This window comes from Anomaloglossus baeobatrachus, chromosome 1, assembly GCF_048569485.1.
Source record: "Anomaloglossus baeobatrachus isolate aAnoBae1 chromosome 1, aAnoBae1.hap1, whole genome shotgun sequence".
Classification (NCBI taxonomy): domain Eukaryota; kingdom Metazoa; phylum Chordata; class Amphibia; order Anura; family Aromobatidae; genus Anomaloglossus; species Anomaloglossus baeobatrachus.
Window position 1 is genome coordinate 608,805,232 of NC_134353.1, and position 17,785 is coordinate 608,823,016.

General features: G+C 43.3%; 1 protein-coding gene across 2 annotated transcripts in view; it reads right to left on the reverse strand.

Moving 5' to 3' along the window:
• Positions 1-17,785, reverse strand: part of AGTPBP1 (ATP/GTP binding carboxypeptidase 1) — a 245,618-nt gene that overhangs the window by 82,494 nt on the left and 145,339 nt on the right. For both annotated transcript variants that reach the window (XM_075318445.1, XM_075318453.1), the window contains 7 exons: positions 13,411-13,497; positions 13,183-13,331; positions 7,392-7,479; positions 6,931-7,075; positions 4,356-4,509; positions 2,711-2,891; positions 2,471-2,600 (listed from right to left, as the gene is read on the reverse strand). In XM_075318445.1, the coding sequence (XP_075174560.1) occupies positions 2,471-2,600; positions 2,711-2,891; positions 4,356-4,509; positions 6,931-7,075; positions 7,392-7,479; positions 13,183-13,331; positions 13,411-13,497 (934 nt within the window). The remainder of the gene's footprint in view (positions 1-2,470; positions 2,601-2,710; positions 2,892-4,355; positions 4,510-6,930; positions 7,076-7,391; positions 7,480-13,182; positions 13,332-13,410; positions 13,498-17,785) is intronic.

Sequence of the window (17,785 nt, forward strand, 5' to 3'; positions counted from 1 at the left end):
GTTTGGTGAGTTTTTACCTCAGTATTTGTAGTCTAAACCAGGAGTGGGTGATAAATACAAAAGTGGTGGCGGTGTGTCTATTATACTTGGTTTTAGCTACAAATACTGAGGTACAAAAAAACTCACCAAATACTCAATGTGTGTATGTGGCCTAACTTTGCACTGCATGCCTGTATAGAACAGCAGTGTAATGATTTGTATTGCACAACATCGCACTCCTGTGTTAAGCTGGTGTCACACACAGCGACAACGACAACGACGATGTGCTACGTCACCATTTTCTGTGACGTTTCAGCGACGTCCCGTCGCTGTCGCTGTGTGTGACATCCAGCAACGACCTGGCCCCTGCTGTGAGGTCGCCGGTCGTTGCTGAATGTCCAGCTTCATTTTTTGGTCGTCACTCTCCCGCTGTGACACACACATCGCTGTGTGTGACAGCGAGAGAGCGACGAAATGAAGCGAGCAGGGAGCAGGAGCCGGCGTCTGGCAGCTGCGGAAAGCTGTAACCAGCGTAAACATCGGGTAACCAAGGGAAGACCTTTCCCTGGTTACCCGATATTTACCTTCGTTACCAGCCTCCGCCCTTGCTGCCAGCGCCGGCTCCTGCTCTGTGCACATGTAGCTGCAGTACGCATCGGGTAATTAACCCGATGTATACTGTAGCAAGGAGAGCAAGGAGCCAGCGCTAAGCAGTGTGCGCGGCTCCCTGCTCTCTGCACTGTGACATGTAGCTGCAGTACACATCGGGTTAATTAACCCGATGTGTACTGTACCTAGGAGAGCAAGGAGCTAGCGCTAAGCGCGGCTCCCTGCTCTCTGCACATGTAGCGACGTTATGATCGCTGCTGCTTCTGCTGTGTTTGACAGCTAAGCAGCGATCATAACAGCGACTTACAAGGTCGCTGTTACGTCACAGAAAATGGTGACGTAACAGCGACGTCGTTGTCGCTTAGTGTGAACCCAGCTATAGGAGAGAAGTAGTCTGGATATCTTGGATATTTGAAGTAAAGCCCCCTTTTTTTATCAACACAGACAATGACATTTTAAGCAAAGTTTCCAGAATACCAGCTGTCCTTGTTTCCTAAACCACATGATAAAGTCAAATCAGTCAGAAAACCCCCTAAACAAGCATGCGGAAGCTTCGAAATCTGTACAAATCCTCATTCCAGCTTTACCGTACTTTTCACCCCTTTGTGACTGCAATTTTTCATTTTTGCGCTTCCATTTTTTCCTACACCTCTTTTATTCCTAGATTCATTACTTTTTTTTTCTCATCAAAATAGCTATAGGTTTATTGAGAGCCGAGTTGTAGATATCAATAACACCATTTATTTTACTGGACAATGTACTAGAGCCCAGGAAAAAACGCAATTCCACCATAGTTTTTTTGTTTTGATTTTAAGGCGTCCATTGTGCTGAAAAAAATGATCTAATACGAGCAATATGGAAAAAATAAAAAACTAAAAAAAAAAAAGTTTGTATTGGCATTTTCCGAGACCCATAACATTTTAATTTTTAGATCAATGGAGCTGTAAGGGGAGGGCATGGGCACATGGAATGGGGCAACTTAGATACATACTTTAAATGCTGCTGACAGAGATTGACAGTGGCATTTAAGGGGTTAAGAGATAGCGAAGTTGAGCTGTACAGAGGTAGATGCCAGCTAAAAAGCAGCCAGAATCTGCCAGGTATGATGTAAGCTGTGCTCCTGAGTCCACACCATACACATGGACCAGATACAGAATGTACCAGGGGTTAATGTAGTAGGGTGAAATCCACCCTACTGATGAATTCATATGTTATGCAAAAACCTAAAGAATAAAAAAATAGAATATTTCAAACAAGGCAATATGTGCTAACCCCTTCATGCCCAGGTGATTTTCAGTTTTTGAGCTTTCATTGTTACTTGCCCTTCTTCCATGAGCGATTATTTTTTTATTTTTCTGTTGACATAGCCGTATGAGGGCTTGTTTTTTTTCTTTTTTTTTTGTGGGATAAGTTGTAGTTTTGATTAACACTGGGGAAAAAATCCAAGCATTTGCTTGTATATATACTGTAGCATTTATATAAATTGACATTCTCCTTTGAAGTCAAGTCCCACAGACTGGGTTTCATAGGAGAACCAACATGGCAACCATGAGGGCCTTCAGCAAATCCAGAATCGCCAAGGTAACCCTCCTGACAAACAGCCATGTCTGCAGTTGATAGAGGCAACTATATGGTTAAACAGTAGCGATGGGAGCCATCTTCGGTTGCTGTTACAGGCATGTGCTGGCTGTATGACAAGGAAGACATCTGCCATTTATGGTGCTGGCTCGGTTTCTGAGCTTGCACGATACACCACTGTGTCCATAGCATGTACATTTATAGTCACAAAGGAATAAACGCTTCTGGGACATTATATGGTGTCCCTGCACAGTTGTGAATTTACACAATATAGGTTTTTGTCCTCTATTCCTGCATTACATACCAGGGGAACACGTTTGATAGATGCCAAATACTGAAGAAGGCCCTTGGTGTGGTAAATTGTAGGATGTAAATCTGCATTGGGGTTTTGCCACTGTCTGTTTAGATCTTCACCACTTAAGGAACAACGATGGCTGAGAAAAAAAAGTCATAGGACCCTTCATTAGTTCCTAACTGAATTTCCACATACTACACAATAAATTACTTAATCTATTCCTTTGATATAGTAATACTAGCTACTTACTTCCCGTTGATGACACCATCTGGGTTAAGCATAGGAACAATTTTAAAAATGTAAGATTCCCGGAGGTGATGAGCAGTGGGACTGTTACCCATAAGAAATTCCAGCGTGCCTTTCATTACCCAGCTGGCATTCGTCTCTCCTGGGTGTACTCTGGATGTTAGGAAAATGTAGGGGCGGTTTCCTGTGTACAAAGATATAAAAATTTAATTCTTTTAGGACATATTTTTATTTATTGTAGTGTATTAGAGGTTTATCACAGCAGTCATATAAATTAATTCTAAAAAATGTAAAAATTATGTCCCGCTCCAATGAATGCTTGTATGTTAAGTATCTGTCACACAGAGTTCTGCACAAACTTCACTAACTGTCATGGCAGTGTTGGGCTCTGTTCAGATTGCACAGATTCTGACACACTGCCTGATGGTTTCTCTACTGTCTGGGATCAACACAAGCAGACTTGAGCATTGACCTGCTGTATGCTGATTCATAGGCTGACTGGGAAGAGTTAATATCTGATAGTCTGCTTGCTCCTTTAATCAGATGTTATGGGGAGGTCTATCACATCTGCCCTCCTCCTATTTTTGCTGGTTGAAACCTTCCACCCATGCCAGCTATCATCTGTTCTGTGTTGGTCTGTGAGATGTGGTGTCCCAGACTTACTGGTGAAAGTTGTACTTTTTGCTTGGTGCAGGTTGTGGAGTTTACCTCCTGTTGTTTTGTAGCTTACTTCCTGCTCTTGTTTTTCCTGCTGAACCTCTTATTGTCTTTATCTTCGTGTGTGCGTGCTTTGTGAGAGTTTTGGTTTTCCCTTGTCTGTGGTTTTCATCACACTCCTGTCCTCTCCCTCCCTGGGGAAAGGGGGAATTGGATCAGGACTCATCAGGATTAGGGCCAGGAAGGAGACTCAGGCCTCTCCACAATCACGAATATCCCTGATATTAGGGATAGCTATGGTCCCCTAGCTTGAAGGACAGCTTAGGAGCCCTGGTTACCCACTATTACAGAGTCATCATGACAGTTTTCTCATTCTTTAGATACAACTAGATACAACCTATTTTTTTTTTTATAAAAGAGGATCAGCTTTTCTACAGTTACATAAGCTCTATACACCATGGATTGCTGTTGGTTTAACAACCATGTCCCCTGCTTCCATAGACCTAACATATACCTGTTGTCAATGGAGAAGAATGAATAAGCCATTGGCAGAAATCCAGTATGCCCCATCTTTCCTTCCCCCATCTAAATAAGTATGTATTAGCAATGAAGATTAAAAATATATACCGCCTCGAAAAGCGAATGCTCAGAACTTGGGAAACCTTCGATACACAAATAAGATTGGATTCATCTGTGTATGAAGATCTCCCTTTCAGACATAGAAACATTCACTGTACCTAACAGCATCATTTAATTCTCAAGCCCCCTCATTCCTTTGAAGGAATCTAATAAACATTGGACATCCTTGTAAGGAAAAACTCAGTGGAGTGAAATAATGCACTTTAACCTAATTATAAGAGCCATCATCAGTGGTCTGAAATGGTGCAAATCACCAGCTAAGAAGGTCTGGAGCTGCATAGAATATTCTTCATAGCTGAAAGGTGATCTCTGGAATTAAATAAATGATTTTGGGGAGACAATTTCAACTTACGAAACTGATAGACATGCTCGTAGTAATTGGACTCAGGCATAGCAGTTATGGTGACTACCGGACATCCATTTCCAGCTAGTGTTTCACATAATACATCATGGCGATAATAGATCTGCTGGGGATTATGCAGAGACTCCAGCTTTTGAAGATGCATCTTTGAAAAGACAAAACATCACATTGTTTTCTAAGTATAAAGGAGCATTAGTGAGTAAGATTTCTATATAAAATACGTAGAAAACTGCAGGGAAACCTGCACCAAATCTTGTGAATTTTGGTGCAGATTTTGTTGCAGATTTACCCAATTAGCTGAACATCAACAGTGTAGTCCAGAATATATAAACTGGTGGAGGACTAGGCAAGCACCATCATGGAAGTGGCAAAAGATGGGATGTTGAGTACATTGCGGTTTTTTAAATTTACAATTGCCCATAACTGAGAATACTGAGAAAACCCATAGATTGTAAGCTTTCAAGCATGGCCCTTATTCCTACTGTAGCTGTTGAATTATGTGCTATTTTGTCTTGTTTTTGCCTGTACAAGCCGCCACCTGATGGTAAAGTGCTACGGAATATGTTGGCGCTATATAAATAAACTTTTATTATTAATTAATTATTATTATTATTATTACTGATCTGCAGGAAATCCGCAGCACAGACTCCAAAACTAGGATTTGATTTTGGATTTTTACTGACTTCAATGAAGTAAATTTGCAACAAATCCTTGCTCAATCTGCAATTTAAATTGTTATGACGAGGATTTATAAATCTGTTCCGCATGTCAATTTGTGTGCGGGAAAAACTCTGCAAGATGAACTTGGACTTCAATCCAAGAATCCAGACAGAAAATTTCCATTCAGTATTGACGTTCTCCATGTCAGGTCTTCGATGGAGGAAAAGCTTCAGGCAATTTTAATTTTCCATTTGCATGTTCCTGTCCATCCAGAAATTGTAGGGGTTTTTATTAACTCAAAAAGAGGCATTAGTTTGATAGTGACAACAAAAATGAGGTTGCCTTGCCGCTGGCTGTTGGGCTCACATAAAAGTGGCCATTTTTGTGTGCTAAGTATCTCAATTTTACATGTTTTTCATAGCAGTAATGCATGTCTATAGTCCCATATTCATTGATCCACGTATCTTAGCACTACAGAGTGCAACTTTCTCCTTTTTGTTTAATGGAAAGAAAACATATCCTAAAGATCTCATGGAGATGCCATTCACTGTGCAAAATATAAAAGTTTCAGCAATAATTTTATCATGTGGATCAATTGTAAATGATAATCACAGACATCACACAGGTGATAATATGTATTGTCAGTGATGTTTCACAGACCCATAGACTTGTATGGGTCATTTTCATCTATGAAACATACGGTCTGCAAAAGAAACACGGAGATGTGAACAGCCAAAAAGTAAAATAGGTAAGAGATCTAACAGAGAAAACACAGCTAATTCATAGACCTCTGAATGAGGCCTAACGAAAACATTCTGGATCACAAAATAGGTTACACAAAAAATATGGTACTATTTTATTAAACTAATTGTACTTACCGTATTTTTCGGATTATAAGATGCACTTTTTCTCCCAAAAATTTGGGAGGAAAATGAGGGGTACATCTTAAAATCCGAATACAGCTTACCGGGAGGGGGGGCTGTTTGTGCGGCTCGGTGTGCGGGCGGGCGGCCGGGTGCCTGTCTGTATGTGTAGGTGGCTGGGTGCCTGGTGCCGACGCCCGGCTGCCTCTCTGTCCCGGAGGTCGGCTTGCCTCTCTGTGCGGGTGGGCGGGTGGCTGTGTGGACTGCAGTGACTGTGCTGCGAGTGTCAAATGATAGCGCTGGGAGTCAGCGCATGCGCAGATGGAGCTCTTGGCTGAGTGCTCCATCTGTGCACGCGCCGCTCCGGTAGCCATCATTTTAAGCCGGGACCGCGGACAGATTGAGACACTCACCATGCCAGCCTGCTCCACCACTAACCCACTGCCACCGTTGCCAACACTGACCCGCCACCGCCGCTGCCACCACTGACCCACCGCTGCCAGCACAGCATCTGCCTCCTGTGACCCCGCTCAACCACCGCTGCTGCCCCCCTCTGGTAAGACAACACCGGAGTATAAGACGGACCCATTTTGGGTTTTTTTTTTACCCTTTTTTATCTCAAAATTTTTGGTGTATCTTATAATCCGTTGCGTCTTATAAAACGAAAAATACGGTATATAACCCATCTCATCTTCGATAACATTATGGATGTACCTATTGTACAATTATACATTATTCATGTTTTCGCACCAGTTTCAAGCAGTTATGCCAAAACAGGTGGAATTAGGGAAGAGCCGGGATGGGGCGCGGCTATGCCTGCTTGTAAAATTCACGGAAAGTGATGGCATCTCTTACACCAAAAAGGTTACAGCTGAGAAATTAATGTCAGCAGCAGCTTTAGAAAAATATTTTGTTAGAAAATTGGTGCCGTGTTCAGTACTCATTTCCCCCGTGGTTTATCTTCTAAACACAAAAAAAAAAAGTTTATTATTCCAATATAATGTAAAAATTCATGACGAAAACATTGCACAGAAAAATCTTACCTTTAAGGTGGAATATGTGTAAGGATAGTGATATGCAAAATAGCAGACATCATCTCTGTGCAGAAAGCTGACCGTAAATGTCAGGCTATAGTAGGACTTTCCCTTCTGACCTCCAGCAGCTATGGAACTCCGAGAGAAATGGTTTCTATAGGGGAGAACATACAAGTTAACACCAGGGAAAGTAGGCACAGACATACGAAGAACTGCTTTGATGAAAAGCGTTTTTTTTTTGTTTTTTAAATATACTGTTAACAGCAAACTCTACAATCCGTAAGGCAGTATAGTTTGGAAAGTGATCCTTTATGGTATATTAAAAAAAGTATACAAACCCAACTTAATATGTTTCCTCACTATGTAGGAGTGCCACATATTTTCTACACTTAAATAATTTATATAAGAGGATGAAGGAAAGTATCACTAAGTGAATCGGAGCTATATCAAAAACAAAAGGATTTACTTACTTATAATAACAAATATCAGTTCCAACACGGATCCACCAAGGCCGGGAAGCCAAAGCCTCCTGTACAGAATACATAAGCGGCTGCATACCTTTGTATAAAATGCAAAAACAAAAATTAGTCTTTCTTTAACTACATAAAGCTATTGGTTACTATCACATTGCTATATCTGAGATACTAAACACAAACAATACTATGTAACAAAAATATTTTTCTCTAGACCGTTAGAAATTCGCTGCATTCTCAACATTAAGGCTGTGTGCACACGATGCGTTTTTTACCGCGGAAACGCTGCGTTTTGAACCGCAGCGTTTCAGTGGCAAATTGCATGCGTTCAGCTTTCCCAGCAAAGTGTATGGGAAAGCTGAAAAATCAGTGCACATGCTGCGTTTCTTTCCACTGCGTTTTGGATGCCAAAAATCGGTGCGGAAAGAAAAGCAGCATGTCACTTCTTTTGTGCGTTGTGGCTGCGTTCTCTCCCCCATTGAAATCAATGATGTGGGGTCAGAACGCAGCCACAACGCATGGACCTGCTTTTTTGTTGCGGTCCGCGGCCTTTGTCGGCACGCCAGAACGCAGGCATTTACCTGGAAATGAGGTCAAGAGGCTTCCTGTTGACCTCACTTCCTGGCAAAGCCCCCGGTGTCGCCAAAGTGCCCGCCCCGACCCCCGACCCCCCTCCCGAAAATCCAACATGGCCGCGCGCACAGTAGCGCACCGGCCGCCCTGCTCCTATGATTTCTGTCGCATGTGCAATAACACATGCGACAGAAAACTGTTCCCCAGGCCCTGCCCGGTCACCCCCTATTCCCCCCGGTGTCATACATACGTGTCCGGTCGCAGCGCTGATCCCCCGCGGCCCCCTCCTCCTCCTTCAGTCAGTGCACGCTGGCCGGTCACATGAGCAGAGCAGCTGACAGCCAGCACTGTGTTCAGTGTGAGCTGTGCTGGCTGCTCGCACTCTGCAGCTGTGACCCGGGGAGAGTGGGTGCAGATTTTTGCACTCACTCTCCTCAAATGGAGGGTCTGCCCTCCTAGAAAATGGGGGGTACGTTCCCTGAGCGTGCCCCCATATTCTAGAAGGTCCAGAGGCGACGTGGGACATCCATATGGATTTCTGCGGACCCATTTTTTTTTATTAAATTGGAGAACAAGGGAATGATTTGGGGAGTGTTTTTTCTAATAAAAAATTTTTTGTTGTCTTTTTTTGCTTTTGTTTACTGTCAATTAGTTATGTCGGGTGTCTGATAGACGCCGTGACATCACTAATTGCTGGGCTTGATGCCAGGTGACATTACACATCTGGTATCAACCCCATTTATTACCCCGTTAGCCAACGCACCAGGGCGCGGGAAGAGTTGGGGCGAAGCGCCAGGATTGGCGCATCTAATGGATGCGCCACTTCTGGGGCGGCTGCGGCCTGCTATTTTTAGGCTGGGAAGAGTCCAATAACCATGGCTCTTCCCACCCTGAGAATACCAGACCCCAGCTGTCAGCTTCACCTTGGCTGGTGATCTAATTTGGGGGGACCCCACGTTATTTTTTTTTTTTATTCTTTATTTATAAATAAAAAAAAAAACATGGGGAGCCCTCCAAATTGATAACCAGCCAAGATGAAGCTGCCAGCTGTGGTTTGCAGGCTACAGCTGTCTGCTTTACCCTGACTGGCTATCAAAAATAGGGGGGACCCCACGCCATTTTTTTTTTTTTTTTTTTTATTGGATAAATACTAAGCTAGGCACCCTTTAGTGCCACATGAAAGGTACTAAAGGTGCCAGCTTAGAATATGCAGGCGGGGGTAGGACGTTCTATATATTTGACATCCCTTCATCCATTGACGCTTTTTAGGCTGTGTGTCCACAATCAGCGTTTGCAGCGTTATGGGCGCTGAGTGTTTTCCCTGCGTCCATAACGCTGCGTTGTGCAGTAGAAGCACAGTGGAAGGATTTTTGGAGATCCCATGCCCACTGTGCTTCTTTTCTCCGCAGCATAAACTGACCGGTAGCGTGGCTTCCCGAGCCTCAGCATGTCAATTTATGCTGCGGAGACGAGAGTGTTCTCTGCAGGTAGCATAGAGCTCCACAGCAGCCTGAACCCAAATCGTGGGCATGGGCAGCTGCAGGAAGGCTGGCACTGTGTACTAGATGCCGTGTCGCTGGATCATGGCCACATAGCCTTAGGCCCCTTTCACACGTCAGTGATTCTGGGACGTTTGTGCTTTTTTTTTAAACGTACCAGAATCACTGACATACGCAGACCCATTGTAATGAATGGGTCTGCTCACACGTCAGTGATTTTTCACTGCACGTGTCTCCATGCGGCGTACCCGCGTGTGCGTGATTGCCGCACGGAGACATGTCCATTTTTTTCTGGCATCACTGATGTCCCACGGACCACGCAGTGGTGTGATCCGTGAAACACGTGCCAGAAAAAAACGTGCTTTTAAAATAAAAAACATTTTAACTCACCCGGCTCCAGCGATGTCCTCTGCAGCCCATCCTCCCTGTTCCTTCTGTGCCGGCTCATTATTGTCGCGCATATTCATGATGCACGACACAGCCGACCCGGAAGCAGCTGCTGCGGGGGTCAGCGCCGGCCGGATGCTGCACCGCGGGAGCGATCAGCACCATGGAGAGCGGGAGCGGGTGCAGGTGAGTTAATCTCTAAGTGCAATCACGGGCCACGGAGAACGGAGCCCGGATTGCACTTAGACAACCCACGTGTGCCGTGATTCACGGCACACGGAGGGACATGTGCGTGTTTTACACGCCAGTGAAAAACGTCAGTGTTTTTCACTGACATGTGAAGCGGGCCTAAAAGTGAGAATATTGTTGCTACAGCAACATTTTGGGTGAAGTAGCTGTGGATTCAAAATGCTTAATATACTCCTGAATAAAATCCTTGATGGGTGCAGATTCCAAAATGGGGTCACTTGTGGGGGTTTTCTGACGTATAGGTACCTAAGGGGCTTGGTGCGCGAAGTTTATTTCAACTTTTCCAAAATTCAAATGGTGCTCCTTCCATTCCAAGCCCTCCCATTTATCCAAACAGAATGTGGAGAAGGAAATGACATCACAGGTTTTTTTTTCCAAAGGTCTGTGTTCAACCAACTTTATTATCACTGACAAGTCTTAAAAAACGCACCTAAAAAAACGCATGAAAAACGCATGAAAAACGCATGAAAAACGCATGAAAAACGCATGCGTTTTCGATGCGTTGTTTCTCAAAAAGCATTGTTTACAATTCTCCCTTCTGCCAGAGGGTGCGTTTTTTTCCGCGCGGAAAAAAAAGCAACGTGTGCACATACCCTTAGGGCTGTCAGAGTTGTGCAACAAAAGAAAGATACAAAATCTACAATATTGGCTAAAACATGTATAATTTGATACAAATGTCAAGAACATACAATTACCCTTATGTGGCCATTATATGTGACATAATAGCTTTATTATATTAAACAATTTTTGCTTTTGCACTAATTTAAATAGATAGAATGTTTATTTATATAGCGCTAGGATTTGCTGCAGTATTTTACCATTCAGAGGGTAAATGCACAAACAAAATTACATAAAAGCAAAGTAATAAATAAATCACACAGGGTCCATAAGAGCCAACAATTTATCCAGAAACAGGGTGGACACAAAAAATAAGAACAAGAGAAAGGTTCCGAAATGTTTTGTAAAGAATAGGAAGGAATACACAGAGCCGTATGAGCCAGTCACCAATCAGTATGTAGGAAATAATCTGGTAGTCTAGGGTAGTGTATTCTAAAGAACTGGCGCAGCATAAAAACAGTTTGCGGAAAAAGTTATTCTTATACTAAATGGGTAACTGTCGGCTTAAGGATGTCTCAGCAGATCATTCAGGCCCAGCTATGTCTTTTAAATACAGACTGAAATTGGACATGCTGGATCCTTCTTTTCCCCATCATCTCTTGGGGGAAAGACTTTGAGGCCCCCATGCACATTACACTGTCGACTGTTCCAGTATTGGCAGCTTTGGCCAATGATGGACTTAGGCGGGCTTTGCACACTACGACATCGCAGGTGCGATGTCTGTGAGGTCAAATTGAAAGTGACGCACATCCGGCATCGCATGCGACATCGTAGTGTGTAAAGCCTAGATGATACGATTAATGAGCGCAAAATCGTCGTAATCGTATCATCGGTGCAGCGTCGGCATAATCCATAATTACGCTGACGCGACTGTCCGATGTTGTTCCTTGCTCCTGCGGCAGCACACATCGCTGTGTGTGAAGTCGCAGGAGCGAGGAACATCTCCTACCGGCGCCACCGCAGCTTCCGTAGGATATGCGGAAGGAAGGAGGTGGGCGGGATGTTTACATCCTGCTCATCTCCGCCCCTCCGCCGCTATTGGCCGCCTGCCGTGTGACGTCGCTATGACGCTGCACGACCCGCCCCCTTAGGAAGGAGGCGGGTCGCCGGCCAGAGCGACTGTCGCAGGGCAGGTGAGTGCATGTGAAGCTGGCGTAGCGATAATTTTCGCTACGCCAGCTATCACACGATATCGTACCTGCGACGGGGGCGTGGACTATCGCGTGCAACATCGCAGCATCGGCTTGCGATGTCGCAACGTGCAAAGCCGTCCTTAGGCTAAGGCCACACGTGGATTAGTGCGAGTACTCGCATGACACTCTGCTCACGCTCACAGCACAGCAGGAGCCGACTGTCATGCGACTGTGGTCCGATCCTGCGATTGGAGCACAGCTGTAGAGGGGCGGGCCTGCGCTGCGGAGGAGAGGGAGGGATTTATCTCCCTATCTCTTTCATTGCCAGCTGCTGCGAGAATCGCACTGCACTCCACTGTAATGCAAGTGCAATGCGATGTTTCTCTCGCCCCATAGACTTGAATGGGTGCGAGATAAACAGGATCGTATTTCACCAGCAGCATGCTACAACTGTTTTCTCGGTCCGATTAGGGCTGAGAAAATAATTGCTAATGGGAGCTGCCCCACAGAGTAATATTGGTCCGTGTGGAATGCTATTTTTTATTGCATTCCACTCACTCTGTATTACTCGACGTGTGTGCTAGCCTTAATGTGTGTGGTGGTCTTTATATCGTTGGCAGAACATGGTGCAGAGGTTAGAAACCAGAGATGAGGGAGGAAATAGCAGTGTGATCAGCTTTGTCATTAAGCAGGACTTATTCTGAAAGCACAAACTGAAAGTGAAGAAAATGTCGATCCTAGCAACAAACCTAGAAAAAAGGGGTTATGGTTCCTTCATCTCCACAATGCTGCACCAAACACAGCAATGTCGAAATTTTGGATCACCAAGCTAAAAGTGCTATTATATATTCAAGATCTGAGCTCAGAGACTGTGCATATATGCAGGTTTACACACAGTGTCATACAGGAAACCCTATGGATAAGCTGTGCACATGGAGTGGCCATGTAATGGAGAAAGCCATCTTCCAAACATCTGTAGGCTCGGCTAAACGTGCATGTATTTTCAATGGGGTGAGAGGAATACGTTGCTATCTCATGTGAAAACAAAGGATTAGACATGTTTGAATCAAACATGCCCAATCCTTCTTTTTCTGTGATACCTGTCCTTGAGGGATAGTAGAGGCCACAATACAAGATCGGGTGGTTCATTAGAAGGACTAATGTGTGTGGACACCTGTAAGAATGTGTGAGTATTGTACTTTGCTTATTTTCTTGCCTTCCGGTCACTGGTCCGCCAAAACTGCAGACAGGGCTGAAAGTCAGAAATAACACATGCTTTTCAATAATCAAGCTAAAACTGACATACTGTTGTACATATTTTAGTCTTACCATAATTAAACTGACTATTTGACTTCTCACAATTGATGATGTTAAAGCGATAAGCAGTCCCGGGCTTCATTCCGCTCACTTCAAAGTAAAACCACTGATGGTAATGATTGCTGTTTATATCAGAGTTCAAGATTAGATCATATTCATGTCTGAAAAATAAATCACATGTGCAGTTTTTGTCCCTTTACACGCTCTTCCTGCGGCAAGAGAACCAAGGGCATGTCTTACTTTCTTATCTGAATAACCTTCCGCAGGTTTCCAGATTCAAACTTCGAGTTGAACTTGAGAACTTCGCTCTCATCCGGTATGGAACAGCTGCATTGTATTAAGAAGAAGGAAAGGAAAGGAAAGAAAGGAAAGAAGATGTTAATCCTCAGTAGTCCTGAATAAGCTTTCCAAGCCAAGATTAATCTGAAGTGTGTGAAAAAAGTCTGTAAGATGTATCCTCAACCGGAAAAATGTGAAATTAGGTGAACACAATGAACTGTCCATAACTATTAGGCCTAAGACACACGGCCTGAAAATCGGACCGAGTGGAATGCGATAAAACATCGCATTCCACTCGGACCAATGTTAACCTATGTACCAGCACCCATGAGCGATTATTTTCTCAGCCCTAATCGGACCGAGAAAATAATCGCAGCATTCTGCGATTTTAATAATGCGAGTCTCTGTCTCTCGCACCCATTCAAGTCTATGGGGGAGAGAAAGATCGCACTGCACTCGCAGTACACCGGTGTACCGCGAGTGCAGTGCGAGAATGGCAATAGCCGGCTACGGAGCAGAGAGGGAGATATATTCCTCCCTAACCTCCGCAGCGCCGGCCCGCTCCTCCTCAGCACTAGCCCGCCCCTCCTCAGAGCCAGCCCGCCCCCCGCATGATCGGACCTCAGTCGTAGTGACACTCGCATGACACTCGGCTCCTGCTGTGCTACATATTCCACAATAATAGCAACATATGTAACTAAGGTGAAAAGCTTCATGGCTTATTGTTAGAATGGTCACTGCCAGAAACCCTAGATTACTGCAATTTTAGTGGACCTTTGTGGCATAAATTATCTTAATTTTGTTGGGTGTGCTCAGCCATGCCCCCTCCTGACAGAGATCAGCCCACGTTTCAAAAAAATTGGTAAAGATGGCATGGTCTGGCATAAAAAGAAATGACAAATCTTGACATTTTACACCAGAAACTGCTTTATGAATAGGCCCATATTCTTTAGGCTCTTAGACCTCTTTGAGAGTGTGTGGATGGAGCAGGCTCAGAAGATGAGCCCACACCATTCCTGGCAAATTATAGCTGCATTATTCAGCCATCATCTGCCACAAACAGTTACTATCATTCTCTGATAACGCCATTTGCAAACACAGACTGGGAATGGGGGTGTTATGCAATTTTAAGCACCCGCTGACCCCTAAACACACAGTGTTGATGGGTTGTCACGAAATCCTGGCGTCTGCTGAAGACCCCTGTGCCTGCCATGATGGCTCTCCTATGCAGTCTAGCCTGCGGCTGGCATTCATAGGAGACCGTGATTTTCATTATGCACTGTAATACAGCTGTATGGCAGTATATAGTATAAACAATTGGACAATTGCAGGTTCAAGTCCCCTAAAAAGACTAAAAAATAAAACAAAAAAGTAAAAAAAAAATATATCTCATTTAAAACAAAAAATCTAAAAATGAAAATTCTAATCTCCCCGTTTTCCCACCATTAAAAATAATAAAAAACAAAATGTATCTGACAGCGCAGAGATTATTAAAGTCTGATCCATTCAATTTTAAAATGAATTAACCCAACTAGTAAAAACTGTAAATAGAAATACCAATGTAAAATTGCCCAATCCTTAAAGGGGTTGTTCATTACTCAGACAATCCCTTCTCAATCAGTATGTTTCCCTCAAATAAAATAATAACGCCTATATTCCCCCTCCAGTGCGGCACCATTCCTGCTGGTGTCTTCTGATGCTCGTGTGATACTTCCGGCTCCGTAGAGATCACTTTTCAGCAGTCATGCCGTAATAATCACAGGTGGGATTACAGTCATAGCTAACCCCAATATTATAGATATCACAGGATACACCATTCACAATACATGATGGCTACAAAAAATTACCATGCAGAGAGGAAACTCTGTTAAAGAAGTTCAAGTCGATCTACTGCGGGGTTTGGTCCATGATGCTACTGTAAAAACGCTCTCTAAATGCTTTTAACAGAAGCTTAACCCCTTCACGACCGGACGATTTTGCGCTTTTCAGGGTTTTTTCGCCATTCTTCCGAGAGACGTAACTTTTTTATTTTTCAGTCAATATGGTTATGTGAGGGCTCGTTTTCTGTGGAATGAGTTTTACCATTTATTGTACTGGAAAATGGCAAAAAAAATATGAATGCGGAAAAATTGCAAAAAAAAGTGCGATTGCACTATTGTTTTTGAGATATTTTATTCAGTGTTCCCTATATGGTAAAACTGTTGTGTCCGAGTGAGTTCGTAGACACCAAACATGTATAGGTTTACTTTTATCTAAGGGGTTAAAAAATCAGAAGTTTGTCCAAAAAAAGTGGCATATTTTGCGCCATTTTCCGCGACCCGTAGCATTCTCATTTTGCAGGAACTATGGCTCAGTGACTGCTTATTTTTTGCATCTCGAGCTGACGTTTTTAACAGTACAATTTTTGCACTGATGCTACGTTTTGATCGCCTGTTATTGCATTTAGCGCAAAATTTGTGGCGACCAAAAAATATAATTTTGGAGTTCGGAATTTTTTTGCTGCTACGGCGTTTACCAATAACATTGATTTTATATTTTCATAGATCGGGCATTTGTGAACGTGGCGATACCAGAAGTGTGTATATTTTTTATTTTAACCGTTTAATTTTCAATAGGGCGTAAGGGGGGTGATTTGAACTTTAAGGTTTTTTTTATTTTTTTAATTATTTAAAACTTTTTTTTAAAACTTTTATTTTTTATTTTCCTAGGTTCCCTAGGGGACTAGAACAATCAGTGGTCTGATCACTCATTTATCTCTCCCAATCAGAGCGGCACCGCTCAGACCGGGAGAAATGATCATCTCTTGTAACAAGCAGAACTCGGCTGTTTCTTAGAGGACCTGAGTCATATGAGCACAGGAATCATCACATGACCGTGTGCTACCATGGCAACCACCGGATCCACGTGATCACGTCACGTGACTTCCAGTATCGGGCAGTGAGTACGGATCTACCGCTATTGCCATTTAAGGGGTTAAAAGGCACAGGCGGATAGCGATTTTGCTCGTGCCTAGCAGGCACACATGTCAGCTGTATAAATCAGCTGACATGTGAGCGGCTCCTCGCCTGCAGCAGCAGGTTGGGATTAACTATGACCGCTGGGATGTAACTTTACTGCTTGCAGTCGTTAAGGGGTTAAAAGGATTATTCCCATCTCCAATATGCTATCAATATGTAGTAGGTGTAATAAAAATAATATTAGCAAATCCCTCCAATTAGAAATGTAGTAGAGTTCTCCTGATATAGCCAAGTCTCTTACCTTATGTGCAGGGCATTGTAGCTTAGGTATCCATGGTTACATCCAATCATATAGTGAGTTAGTTGCTTCTGGTGCTAACCAGACATGTCTATATCAGAAGAACTATACTACATTTCTAATTGGAGGTATTTGATAATATTATTAAAAAAACTACTATATATTGGGATAGGATCTTGGAGATGGGCGTACTCCCTTTAAGAAAGAGCTGTGATTTTACTTTTTTTTCTTGAATATAATAGTCATTGTAAATAGCTGCTGATCGGTGAATGTCCAGGTCCTGAGAACCCCACAGATCACTTAGAAACAAAAAATATCACTTCTGTAAGCAATGAGCACAAAAGGCAGTGTACAGGCTCAATAGTAATTCTATGGGTCTGTACCGGCCCACCTATGAGATGCTGTTGAGGATAAAGAATTGAGTATCCAAAAATACTTAATTCAGCCATTTCATAGACTCAGTTATATAGTTCAGTAGATGTGAACTAACACACATATTTGTGAATGCTTTTGTTTCTTACTAACATGTATATATGTATATTGCATATTCAGTGTATTTTCCTTAAACTCAGTATATACTATATGTATAGCTTGAAAATGGCCACCATTTCCTGTTCTACACCCAACACAGATGGACAAAGGAAAATTCCTGGAGCCTGGACTGTCCAATCAACGGAGAATATGCAGATCTCTCTACGTCATGAAGCCCTGACTTACGATACTTGATTGGACTAAAACTTTTGTTCACACCCCCTTACTGTTTGGTCTAGAGTTTCTTTCAAACAATAAAGAACCACTTGGTCAAGAGCCAGTCATGGAGATAGACATAACTGACTTGCTGTGCAGTTATTTTTCATTCTCGTGTGCACACATGACATTTTTAATTAGAAGCAGCAGCCGGATATCGAGAGATCCTTTGAGTCTCATCATCATCGTCATTCTGACCTTGACAGTTGGCACCCCAGATGGGACCACCGAGAAGGGTGAGTCAGAGCTTCCATTTTCCGGACGTCTGGGGGCTGCTCCACAAGTATCCAGGTGTTGCTCGATATCGAGGACTTGATCACCCTCCGTTTCGCAG